The sequence below is a fragment of the Echeneis naucrates genome, chromosome 3 (genome assembly GCF_900963305.1).
Source record: "Echeneis naucrates chromosome 3, fEcheNa1.1, whole genome shotgun sequence".
In the NCBI taxonomy this organism is placed as follows: Eukaryota; Metazoa; Chordata; class Actinopteri; order Carangiformes; family Echeneidae; genus Echeneis; species Echeneis naucrates.
This window is the reverse complement of record NC_042513.1, coordinates 15,908,177-15,920,490: the sequence shown is the minus strand read 5'-3', so window position 1 is coordinate 15,920,490 and position 12,314 is coordinate 15,908,177. Positions and strand designations below refer to the sequence as shown.

Sequence of the window (12,314 nt, the reverse complement as noted above, 5' to 3'; positions counted from 1 at the left end):
AATATTGTTTCTGTTCCTCCTGGAATATCTTCCTTGATTAATAGTGTGAATACTTTATGTTTGGAAAAAAATCTGGTCCCTGCTTCAAAAACTCTCCGTGGTTATAGATAAAAGAGGTGTCATTTATAATTAGAATTATTAGATCCTTCTTTTTAATGACATTAAAATATGATGATATAGATGGACATTATGCTTACTTTGACTGTTATACTGAGACTGTTGTCTCTGTCTTCTGGAAATGTAAAAAATACCCGTACATTGTGGCAAGGTATTTGTAGGTTTATTATTTTCGGTTTTATAAAGAGTGATATTTTAGTTGATAAAGAATATTCTTTAATCAATGTCATAATTCATGCAAAGTTTTGCAACCACCAATGCAGACTTGCCTAAATGAAACTTTTGTGTTTATGAAAAAGCTGGGCCAGTATATTAAATTTACATATTTTGCTAAAGACAGCCATCGAAATTATGAGACTGTGCTCCCACGTAAATATTTAGAAATCAATATAATAATAATAATAATCAATATAATTTAGTGCCACGGGCTTTCGCTCAGAGGCACTACTTCTACACAGTAGAAGACTGTGCACTCTTATTCCTAAAAAACCAGCCGAAATTTTCCATAGAGAATGAATGGGAGCCGACGAAAAATCGCCTCAAAATTTCACATATTTTCTCAGTCGAGTAGCTCAGTCATACTTCCACGTAGAAATGTTATTCAAACTTTAAAACGGAGGAAATCTTGTGCTCTTCCCAGAACATCAAACCGTTTTCTCCTAAATCGTATACTTTTCACGCTACGAGCCCTCAAAGGAGCAGTACAAATCACTTTTTCCTCAAAGTTAGAGTGGAGCCGCTCGTTAACTAGAGTGAGAACAGAGTGAAAAAGTAACCGACATTTTCATGTTTAACTCGAGCTCACGGCCAAACCGTGAAAAGGAGACAAATCTTTTTGTTTGTCCGATGTTGATATTAGAGAGGGCCTACACCCCCTTCCGTTATCTTGGACCTCAATATGAAGCTTATTCATTTATGGTCACCCAAATCAATGATCCATTCACTGAACATTTTTTTTCTGAAAGCCTAACCATTATCTGTGATAGGACGTGCCCATAAAAAGGATATAGGTCTACGTAAATGTCATTGAGATGATCAAAATTAAACTGTCGCATTGACAAAATAACAATTCAACACAAAAGCATGGTATTTCTGTATTCATTCAAAAGTGTAAACCAATCAACAGGCGCGAAAACCATGAATCGAAATCATGATTTTGCAATTACCTCTTTTCCATTACAATCAATGACTGGTAGTACCAAATTAAATAACATATATTCAAACCAACATGGAAATCTTGTTTTCGCTGCAATCTCACTCAAGTCTTCTAAATTTTTGTACCACTTCGCTTTCCGTATATCCAGTTGTTCTGGTTTGGTCCTGTGGGCGGCGTCAGTTAACATGGCTTTTCGAGGGGGAACACGAATTCCAATGGGGAACCAAATCGGTTGACACAACGGCCCTGTTTCTTACCTTACGTTTCTTGTCCCAAATTCACCATCACAGCCTTTTTAAAAAACATTTGTATAGAAAATTTCTCAACCCTTTATTTTCTTATTCTTTCTTTTCCTTTCTGGAAATGATGCTGATGAACATTTTCCTACCGAACTTCAGACAACAGACAACAGGCTAGCATAGCAACAGTCACCAATGGGGGCGGGGCTTAGCGAAGGATCGGTGGCCAAACCATTTGTTGTTGTGGGGGGGGGGTTACAATTAGGAAGAAGTTAATATAATCAAATATTACATGATCTTTCACTAAAATATGTCATCTCAATAGGTGACTTGTTCTTTTTACTGGTCTAGTCGGTGGTCTCCGGTCTGGTCTCGGTCCGTTCCTGGAGGGGTACCGTCACCTGTCTGGTCTGGTTCGGCCTAGGTCCTGGGGGGGCGCCGTATCTGCATTAGCCCAGTCCAATACTCGCAACCAACGAACTCCGTAGACACGTTCAGGTGCCCACACGGGGAATGGACCTTCACACACACACACACATATATTACATATTACATTCATATTGAACATTACATACATTTAGGGTTACAGTAAATCATACAATCACCATTACATTATGTATACATATTAACATTATTATTATTACATTATTTAACCCCGGGGTTACATTACATTATACATTTACATCACCATCGCCGGGAATCGAACCCCTCCCACCTAGGTGCGGGGCGGCAGCGTTACCGCTGCGCCACAGCGCTGCACGCGTTGCAGTATACATTTGCGCTACTTCACCATTTCACATTTACGTCACCTGACCTAACCGTGATGACGTAATACCCAGAGTGGGCTGCGATTGGCTCCAGTATCCCACGTGACCTCTTCTTCTTAGCTTCGAGTCCACGCCTGTTGACTTGTTTATAATTTTTATGTGTAAATAAATACCATGCTTTGCTGCTGAATTTTTCTTGTGTATAAGCTACAGTTTAACTGGTTGATCGATCAATGATGATTATGTAGACCTATAGCCTATTTTATGGGCATGTCGTGCAAGAGATAACAGAAAATGTGTAGGCTTTCAGGGAAAAAAATATTTTAAGTGTTCAGTGAATGGATCATTGACTTTCGTATAAATCACTTGGAACCAACCTAATTCCCAACCCAGTTTCCCTGGGTACACCCAGCTGTGTTTCTATTTGCCTTTCTTCTTTACGTATGCACGGTAACGAAATGGAACAAGCCAATGTGTAGGTTACTTCTATGTTATTTATTTACATAAAAAAAATAAACTGAGAATGCATTCGGCCATTCGTTGTCAAGCTTTGTGTGACTGGAAACCAGCTAGCATAGCTGTGCGAGAGTAGCCTACGTTAAGTAAACCTCACTAACGGATCACTTACACTAGTTAGTCGCTTCGAAATGGACTGCTAGCTAACTGGTTAGCTAACTGGTTAGCATGCTCGGCTGACGAACTAATGACATTATTTATTTTTTACTTTTGCTTACCATTCATTTGGGACGGGTGGAGCGCCTGCGAATGACATATTTCTGCTCCTTGGAAATACCCACCGTATTGGGTTAGGGTTAGCTGTGTTTCTATTTGCGTTTCTTCTTTTAGTACATAAATCGGCGTAAAGAGGAACAGGAACTTTGAGGGGAGCCGAATCGGTTAACACACCGGCTTTATTCAGCTCTTTTCTTCCTTCAACATCACAACACAGTACTTTTATGAGTTTTGTCACACTGACTATAAAGCTTACAGCGGCTACAGCTGGCGTTACTTCTCACACCATTCACCGGAGAGAGGGACGAGAGGGCCTTTCTACAAAGAAATTCATTCACACATGCACTACTGCACTTGACAAACAGTTAGGGACATTTTAGTCAGTTTTTCCATAAGTGTTTAAGTCTTAGCTGTGAAAGGAAATTTCCTCAAATTTGATTTGGAGTGTACAACTTTTGCTACAATTCCACGCAGCACGGGAATGAGGCATCTTCTCTGCTCCGATGCTCTCCTCATCCAAAATGGCGGCGACGTTGACTTACAACTCAGTGCTGCGTCTAAGTATATATGTCTATGCACTCGACTAACCCTAACCCTTTTTTGGAAATCAAAATATTTTTATATTTTATGCATTTTTGTGCCGCAGATTGTTTTCCCTCCGATGGGCGTGGCTTTCGGAGTATGACGCGTTGTCCTCTGTATACAGTCTACAGACGTCACGGCTTGAAATAATAGATTTGAGGCGAACACGCTCTACCAATTTGTCAGTATTTCTTTTGCCTTTTCGGAAACGTTTTACTCATATTTAAGGGGCGTTGGGACTCACTGTAAATGTAAATGAAAATAATGGCCTACACCCGCCTACGATCAATGTTTGCGCTCGGTCCTGCTACTCGTTCTGTAAGAATAATTTTCCGAACTGAGTCTGTGAAAAATAGTTGCTGTTTCATGGGTGTTGGAGCTCATTTAACTTTGATAACGTTTCATTTTAGCTGGCAACCCTAACCGCCGAGGTTAAGCTCTTAGCATACAAAGTTAACGTTTTAACTTTGTGTGTCCCTTGAGAGTAGAAATTCGTGATTTATAACACGTCTGAAATCACACTCAATCATGTTTAATGATCATTGAAATGTTCAAACACATTGTCCGCACTGTTCGTAATATCTTTTAATCTTGTCTCTTTTAGCTGCAGACAGACTGACCGCAAGCTGTCCCATCTGGAGCTCAGCAACACCGTCAGAAAGTGGCTTACATATGGGAGGTTTGAGGAGGACTCCACTGAAACAATGGATTATTTTGATAGCTCAGTTATTCAGTTTCACAAGTTTTCAGAATAAAATAATAAAATCATACCAGTATTTATATCTGCTTAAAATCTGCATGTAGAAAACCACTTAGATGATTCCATGTCAGATGAGGTTGATCCAACATTGATCATAACGAGCACTTTCAATTCAACATTTCTGCCTGACCATAAATCAGCTTTGCTTCAATGTGCTCTCTGGGCTCTCTCCTCCCCCCATCCTTTTCTTCCTTCAGCAGAGCATGTGTTCGGTGGGGGGTGTGGCTGGCTTCTCCTGCAGCATCAACACACACCTGTTTCCATTCACCTCATCACCTGACTATATAAACCCGGTCTTCACTCCACTGCTCTGACAGTTGATTCAGGTCTGTAAATGTGCACCGCTGCTGCTTTCAGTATTTTCGCTGCATGCTCCACCTGTTGTTCATCTACGGGAAAACTTTGCCACGCCAGCAGCCTCCCTACTACCTGTGTTTTGTGAGCATTACAATTTCCTTTTGTGCCTGTCTCTGCTTTGGGGTCCAAACCTAACAAACTGCTACACAGCTTCTGTCCTTTCTCTTTTTTTTCCCTACCGTGTCTGTAATAAAAGACAAGAAGTTCCCCAAAATAACTTAATGAATAAAACAAATTACGTATACTAAAGCCTTAAAACAATCCTGCGAAAATGTGATATCCTGCTCAAGGTCTTGACATAATTTTACCGTTAGCGGTTTGCATGTAGTTTGTGTAATACGTCAGGGAAGATCAGCCGCGTATGTTATCTATATCCTTAATGTGTAACTTTATCTTAGTCCAACCACTCAGCTTAATGAAACTTGGCCTTAACACTGAATGTGTGTCTACTTGTGTTCATTTTATAATTAAACAGCAGCTGAGTAAAACTAGCTGAGCAGTTCTGTTGATTATCAGCACAACCACACAAAGACAAACATGCAGAGCGGAATGCTGGTTATTTGGAAAAAGAACAGGGCAGTGGCAGGAGCCGCTCCTCTTTTGGTTTTATCTTATGTGCCATGGGAGGAGCCAAGTTTCAGTGTTGCAGTGACATCACTGTCTTGCAAGAAAGAGAGAGGCAAAGTAAGACTCCAACTTTTCACTTTTGTTGTGTTAAAGTAGCAGTCTGACATTTAAATCTTCTCTTAAAAGAAATTGAACAAGTATAAAGATTGAGAATGTGAAATGAGAAATGTGCAGAATGAAAAGGAAGAGGAGTTAAGTTTGGCTGTCCATAGTATGTTTATCACATAATTTTAAAATTTACATTGAAACAGAAAGCTGTTTTGGGTGATCTATTTTGGTCTTATTCTACACTGAAAGTTAAACATAAATATACAAAGCAGATTCAGCAAAAGCCCCAAACTCCAAATCATAAATATGCTTAATTATCTCCCACAACTTTTAGAGTGACATCATGCTGCACACCCAGAAGGGTTGCATTCCTCAGCTTTACTCCTCCTCCTGCTCCTCCCTGGCTGAAGTGTGTCTGTAGGTGAGCCGCCCACCATCCAAAACACACTACAGTGACAGAGAGAAGGACCATCAATGAAACAGAGAGGCTCGAATTAGCAGGTAAGTGTGTTTTTAAAATTCCTCTCAGTGCTCTGATAACCCTTGAACACAGTTAGAGAGATAATTATTATCTATCATAACAAACATGAGTTCGTTTTCAGGAGAGAATAAATTGTCACTGATTTGTTTCTAATGTTAACAGCTGACTGGTCTGTGGGACTTTAAGGCATATTAATTTGTCGATTTTACAAAAAAAAGTATGCTTCTTATTTGGAGTATTTTTTAAGACATAAACTAAAGAAAATACAGCTATTTAAGTGATTTAGATAACTAAGCATTGCATACATGAAAATATTCATAGTTTGTAGCGAGAGGAGGTATATGTGGGTGGAGCCTGAATCTTCCAAGAATGTCAGCACGCTCTGCCACATTCCTGCTCTCGACAAATCTGTGTCACTTCCTGCAAACATGATACTTTCACACACTTCAAATGTCTCATGCAAACTTTAGATGGCTCTCTCATCTTAAACAGATCCATGAGGCCCTTTCTACTGGCAGCATGTACCTCTGTGGCATTACTCAATTTGGTAATGACTGTCACATTAATATAATGTGGCATTAACAGCATAGAGGGACATTAACCACTGTTTTTCCACTGTAAATATTTTATAAGCTAATTATCATATATACTGCACCACCACAAACTTTAAAATTCACCCATGTTAACTGAGATGTGTAACCGGCTTTGATATAAGCAACTTTATTGCAAAGGCAAGCTGCATTGCATGCTTGCTGGGTAGTCTGTTGACAAGCTCACATCTGATATGCTTGGTTAGAAATCCACTATTTTCAACTAAGCAAGTTAAGTACCTTTAGTTTCAGTTGACTTATTCCTCCACCAAAAAAAGAAAAAAAAAGGTACCTAGTTAATGATTAGATTTGGTTTTACAAAACTGCACGCTGAGTTCAAACAGTTAATCTATTGTGTGCTGGTCACCAACTCTCTGCAAATTTGCATATTTTGTGTATTTAATGTTAAATGTAAAAAAAAGTCAGAAAAAAGGTAAATTATCAATAATGTACAAGAGTGAATTTCAGTGTGTCCACTCACTTCCCACTTTGGTCTTTAAACAAGAGAGAAAAGCTGAAACAGTTGGAGTCAGGACTTCTCTCCGTCTCATTACAGTGTAATAAGGTAGGACTGGGTACAACAGTGAGAGTAAAGACCATTTTCTCTGATGTGCCAGATGCTTTAAGACAGCTTTTTGTCAGTCAACTGTTCAATACTGAATGTTTCTAATTTCATTTTTATTTAAAAGAAAAAATATATGGGTGTCTGCTCTTCGTGTGGAATTCAGTTTGTGAGAAATTCACCAAAACATCTATTGGGACAGCGATACCCTGAGAGTGATATCTCATACCTGTCTCCATTCTAAGTCTGGCCTCATTTTTCACATGACATCCAAGAGGAAGGTTACCGTATCATATGGAAACAGCAGGGTGAGAAAATCTTCTTGTTCCCATGGTAGAGACAAGAAATTTGAGACTTTGCCAGGTGCTTTAGTGCATTTAATTTACAATTTCAAACAAGCAAAAAAAAAAAAAAACTTTAAACCACATTTGTTGAGGGCAAATGTGATTTATGAGGAAATGTAAGCATTTTCTGCAAACATTTTTTGCTTTGTGATTCAGTGAATATCAGACAGCGACTAAACTACAGTTAATCTTTTAGTTAACCCAAATTTTAGCTAAATATTTTCTCAAGTTCCCTGTATTTGAGTTTTCAGAGAACACACTCATACTGTTATGAAACATTTATGCCTTAATACACTTATGACCATGGAAGAACAGCCTGTCTGTTTGTGTTAAAGGAGTGAATTAAGTTATAGGTTCCCTAAATCATCACCTTATGTAACAACACAAATTAAATGAGGTATGAGCAGCTGACACATTGCTGGGATTTGTTTTCCTCTGAACAGAAATTACAGCACAAGTTCATTTCATTAAAAAAAAAACCAAACTGTTAATGCCCAGTGGGCCAGACTTCCCAAAAATATCACAGCCTCTGTCAGGATTGTCTGTGTTTTGTTCAACACTCCAAAAGGTTTAAAAGATATTGTAGATTAGTTTCTCCTTTCTGTTTGAGTTTGCAACATTTTTTTTAATCCTCCAAAAGATAATTTCATAAAACTCTAACCTTTTTCATAAGATTAATTTAGATTTGATTTTATCTTGATAACTGCAATGCACCATTCAGACTTCAGAAACATATGAAATGAAGAAGAGGTTATTAGTCTTCACCATAAAAACATTGGCTTGCTGTACAGAAACTAAGGCAAAATAGTAGAATTTCATCTATTTACACAGGAAAAAGGGAAAAGGCTCAGCTAGGTTAGAGTAAATCCTATTGATGCAATAATAAAAATGTCTCCTCCTACCCATTTTGGGGTATTGCTGGTTAAAGCCAAAGGCACAGTGAATAACCTGACTAAAACTCTGGCCTCCTTTAGGCGACAATGCAAGAAACGCTTTAACGTTATACGTTGTACATCAAGGAGAATAAAAGTTCTGCAAGGGACAGTTGGCCCAAATTTACAGATGTGTATCTGTCTCCCAGCAGGTTGCAGGAGGAGCCTGGTGCTGCTGGATGATGGAGCTGAAGGTGTGGGTAGAGGGCGTGGTTCGGGTGGTTTGTGGTGTATCACTAGACACTTCCTGCCAGGATGTTGTGATAGCACTTGCACAAGCAATTGGTACGTTTCTCACTTTTCACTTAACACAGGTTTAGTCACATGTCATTTTGAACCTTTTGGAGGACAGCTATAAATTTAGCTTTTTGAGCACTGGCTCTTTCCCTTCATGACATTAAATTCACTGAGTATTAATGCTAACCAGAGGAGGAATTCTGTCCAGTTACAGTAGCCATCCTGTAGCACCACCTCCAGGTGGTGCTACGCGAAAGTATGAAGACTGAATATCTAACTTATTGTTGAACCTGAAAAAACTCTGAGCTGACTTTAAATGTGTTCTTGGAAAGAGTAAATTCTTTGTGCTGTAAAATATTAATCTTAAAGTTTTTTTTTGTTTGTTTTTCCCCCCTCTGCAGGCCAGACAGGTCGTTACATTCTCATATTGAAGCTACGTGGAAATGAGACTCATCTAGTTGCTGAGGACTGTCCTCTGCAGCATCTGGCTCAGCTGGGACAGCTGGCTCTAGAGGTGCAGTTCATCTTGCGAAGGACTGGCCCCAGTCTCAGCGAGGGCCAGAACACATCAGTCAGGGAGAGATTCCCTCCACTAGCCCAACCATCAGAGCCAGAGCCCTTCAAATACAAGGGGCCACAGAAGGCTCTCACCTTTAACCTCGGTCCCTCAACACTCCCCAAGAGGATTAAACCAAACCGGGACTGGTCTCCATCACCCAGACACTCCCCTGAAACACGAGAGTCTCCTGTCCCTTTCCTGGACACCGCTAACACTGTGACGGTCGTTTCCACTGACCCATTCAAAGAGGAGGTTTTCAGGCAGATTCTGCAGCAACAGAGGATTTTACAAAACCTGGAGGTCCAGCTCCAAGCTCTGGAAAGAGAGACAGAAGTCTGGGAGGATGTGATGTCGTCTGCTCCAGTTCCTGGTCTGCCTCTGGATCTTGCAGAGGAACTGGAGGAACTGGAGCAGCATCTGAGGCAGAACAAGGCAGAGCTGATGAACAGAGTTCGCTGGGAGGAGCAGTTACAGGAAGAATTAGACAGAGAACAAGGTAGGTGCTCAAATCTATGTGCAGTGTAGTGTCTTGAACCCTGTCACTTCTAAAACAAAAAGCGTTCACGCTATTATCAACAGATATGTACAGACGGCTACACCAGATACAGTCATCGGTGGATGATCAGATTGCTGATATCATGGCGCTGCAGGCCCATTCTGGACATCTAGAGCAGGACTTGGAACTGGCAGTGCATAGACATAGCATGGCAGTGACTCAGCAGCACAAGGAAGCTCTGGAGCCACTGAGGCATGAGCTCGACAAGCGCCTGCAGCAGGGAGAGGAACTGGGCGCAACAGTGTCAGAGACACAGAGGCGGCTTCAAACTGCAAAAGAAATACTGCAGGTAACACTCCGTCTTTTAATATTCCTCCACCCAACCCATAGATATGCAGACTATTGTCAGGTGACAGGCTTTACGGGTGTCCTCTTAATGCCCTGCACACAGACTGCAGTTTACAAGGTACAGTACACCACATATTCTCTCCCTTTCAACTCAACCACTTGAGTCAGATGGCTGCCACCCTGACTCTTGTTCTGCTCGAGGTTTCTCCTCTTAAGAGGAAGTTTTTCCTCATCACTGTCACCAAGTTATTGCTTTTGGTAGGAATTTTTATAGACCTTATCTTTTTGTAAAGCGCCTTCAGATAACTTCTGTTGTGAACTGGTACATGTCATCAGTACTACAGTATATAGTAAATCCTACTTTTTTTTGTTGTTTTTTTTTTTGAAGCTCCACAATTTAGAGAATAAAATCTGGTGCATCAGTCATTGATGCACAAACAATTCATGTTTGTAGTCTAATAATCCTGCATCCTCTAGGAAAGATGGGAGCTGATTGAGGATCTGAACACGGAGCTGAGGCACTGCAACCTGCAGCAGTTCATTCAGAGGACCAGCAGTCCCAACCCTGACCAGCTAACCTCCCTCCCTGTCAATGAAGTTTACCTCAGCAATGCCGGAATTATGGAGTAGGAGCAGGCAATCTGCATTTTAGGTAATCAGCTCATATGATAGTTTTTCACTATACTCAAAAGAAAATGACAGAAACATCATCAGATGTAACAACTTCAGAAATTTCTACCATAGGAGTTGGACTGGAAGGAAATTATGTTTTCAATGTCTGAAACTGTAAAAAGCCCATCCTGATTCCAATGTATCAGTGTATGGTTGTGTGTGCATGTGTTCTAAGTCTTTATTGGCTTTTTCAGTAAAATGAAGAAAAGTACTTCTTTTGAAGAAATATAAATGGAATTTTTGTATTTTTGATTGATTTTTTTAAATTGATATGCACATACACTTTTGCATAAAATGTATTTTTAAATTGTTTCCTATATGCAGCGTTGGACAGAGTACACAACTTCACAACTTGAGTAAAAGTACTGACAGCACTGACAAGTATTGTCAAATATTACACCAATACAAGTAAACGTAGCTTAGTCAAAATATTATTTAAGTAAAAGTACAAAAATATTTGCATAAAAAATTGTAAAAAGTGAAAGTATAAAAAAAAAAAATACCTCAGGAAATACAGGAAAGGAAAGTAGCTTAATTGTCATTATAGTCACTGGTGGGCAAACTGGTTAGTGCTGTCGCCCCACAATAAGAAGGTCGCAGGTTTGGTTCCCAGCCTGGGTCCTGTCTGTGTTTGGAGTTTTCCTGTCTGCGTGGGTTTTGTGTAGTCTCCTCCTGCCATCCAAAGACATGCACGTCTAGGTTAATAGGTGACTCCATATTGTCCATCGATGTGAATGTGACCACGAGTAGTTATTTGTCTCTGTGTGTTGGCTCTGTGATGGACTGGCGACCTGTCTGGCGTGTACCCCGCCCTCGCCTGAAAAGTTGGCTGGGAATTGGCTCCAGCACCCCGCAACCCGTAAATGGAAATGGATGGATGAATGGATATTCACAAAAATACCTTCAGTTAAAGAGGCCCTACAAGAACCGGTCTGGTCTACTCCAACTCGGTCGGGGGGTCCGGTCCGGTAGCCCAATCCATCAGTCACTCTATGGACAATTTATAGCCACTAATTAACCAGTTAGCGTGGACATGTTCTGGAATCGAACCCACAACCTTCTTATTGTGGGGTGACTGCACTAATGTGGATATTAACACCTGGTTAATATCCACACCGCTGCACTTAAGGTGATCAGGAAAGAGGTAGAAAACTGGAGTTGGAATTTCTGCTTTTTGCTTCCTATCCAGCAGGAGTCAGTCACACAACATATTTTATATGGACACATTAAACAGTCTCAATCTCCGGGGGAACCGGTCTCTGCTGGTTGTACTACTGTGTGCTACCTCATGTTGCTGTCTCTTCTATTCACATTGATGAATAGACTGTCCTGTGCTCCATGTCTACTTCCTCCTCTGCCTCCTTTTATGATTGTACTTCTTGTCATAGATGCAGGATGACGGCAAAAATGGAGGAGAGAATTAGTGAGTTAGAGTCGCAGCTCCGCATTTTAGCTAGCTTAGCTTATGCTAATGTAGCTAGCTATAAAGCTAAGTCTAGTTCACCTTTGTTACTTTGTTACTGTCCACCCCTGTCTATATGACATTTAACCATTTTGCCTTGGGTGTTTCAATTCAATCTCATACAAAGCAAATTGTCTTTTCTCCACGAGAGAACACCTCAGCTTCTTCTATTAGAAGATTTGATGAATCCTTAGTTATTGCTAAGGGAACAGTTCACTTAACATACAAGCACATGTGTATATATGT

General features: G+C 40.3%; 1 protein-coding gene across 2 annotated transcripts; it reads left to right on the top strand.

Annotated features, from left to right (window-relative positions):
* The first annotated feature begins 4,676 nt into the window (after positions 1 to 4,676).
* On the top strand, positions 4,677 to 11,168 carry LOC115040957 (ras association domain-containing protein 7-like). 2 transcript variants are annotated; one of them, XM_029498141.1, is made up of 6 exons: positions 4,677 to 4,791; positions 5,720 to 5,886; positions 8,447 to 8,579; positions 8,933 to 9,586; positions 9,670 to 9,935; positions 10,412 to 11,168. In XM_029498141.1, the coding sequence occupies exons 3-6, from the start codon at positions 8,474 to 8,476 to the stop codon at positions 10,562 to 10,564; spliced, it is 1,179 nt and encodes a 392-aa protein (XP_029354001.1). In that variant the 5' UTR covers positions 4,677 to 4,791; positions 5,720 to 5,886; positions 8,447 to 8,473; the 3' UTR covers positions 10,565 to 11,168. The 2 variants fall into 2 exon arrangements, with proteins under 2 accessions (XP_029354001.1, XP_029354000.1); XM_029498140.1 differs by having other exon boundaries at positions 8,444 to 8,579.
* The last annotated feature ends 1,146 nt before the right edge of the window (positions 11,169 to 12,314 follow it).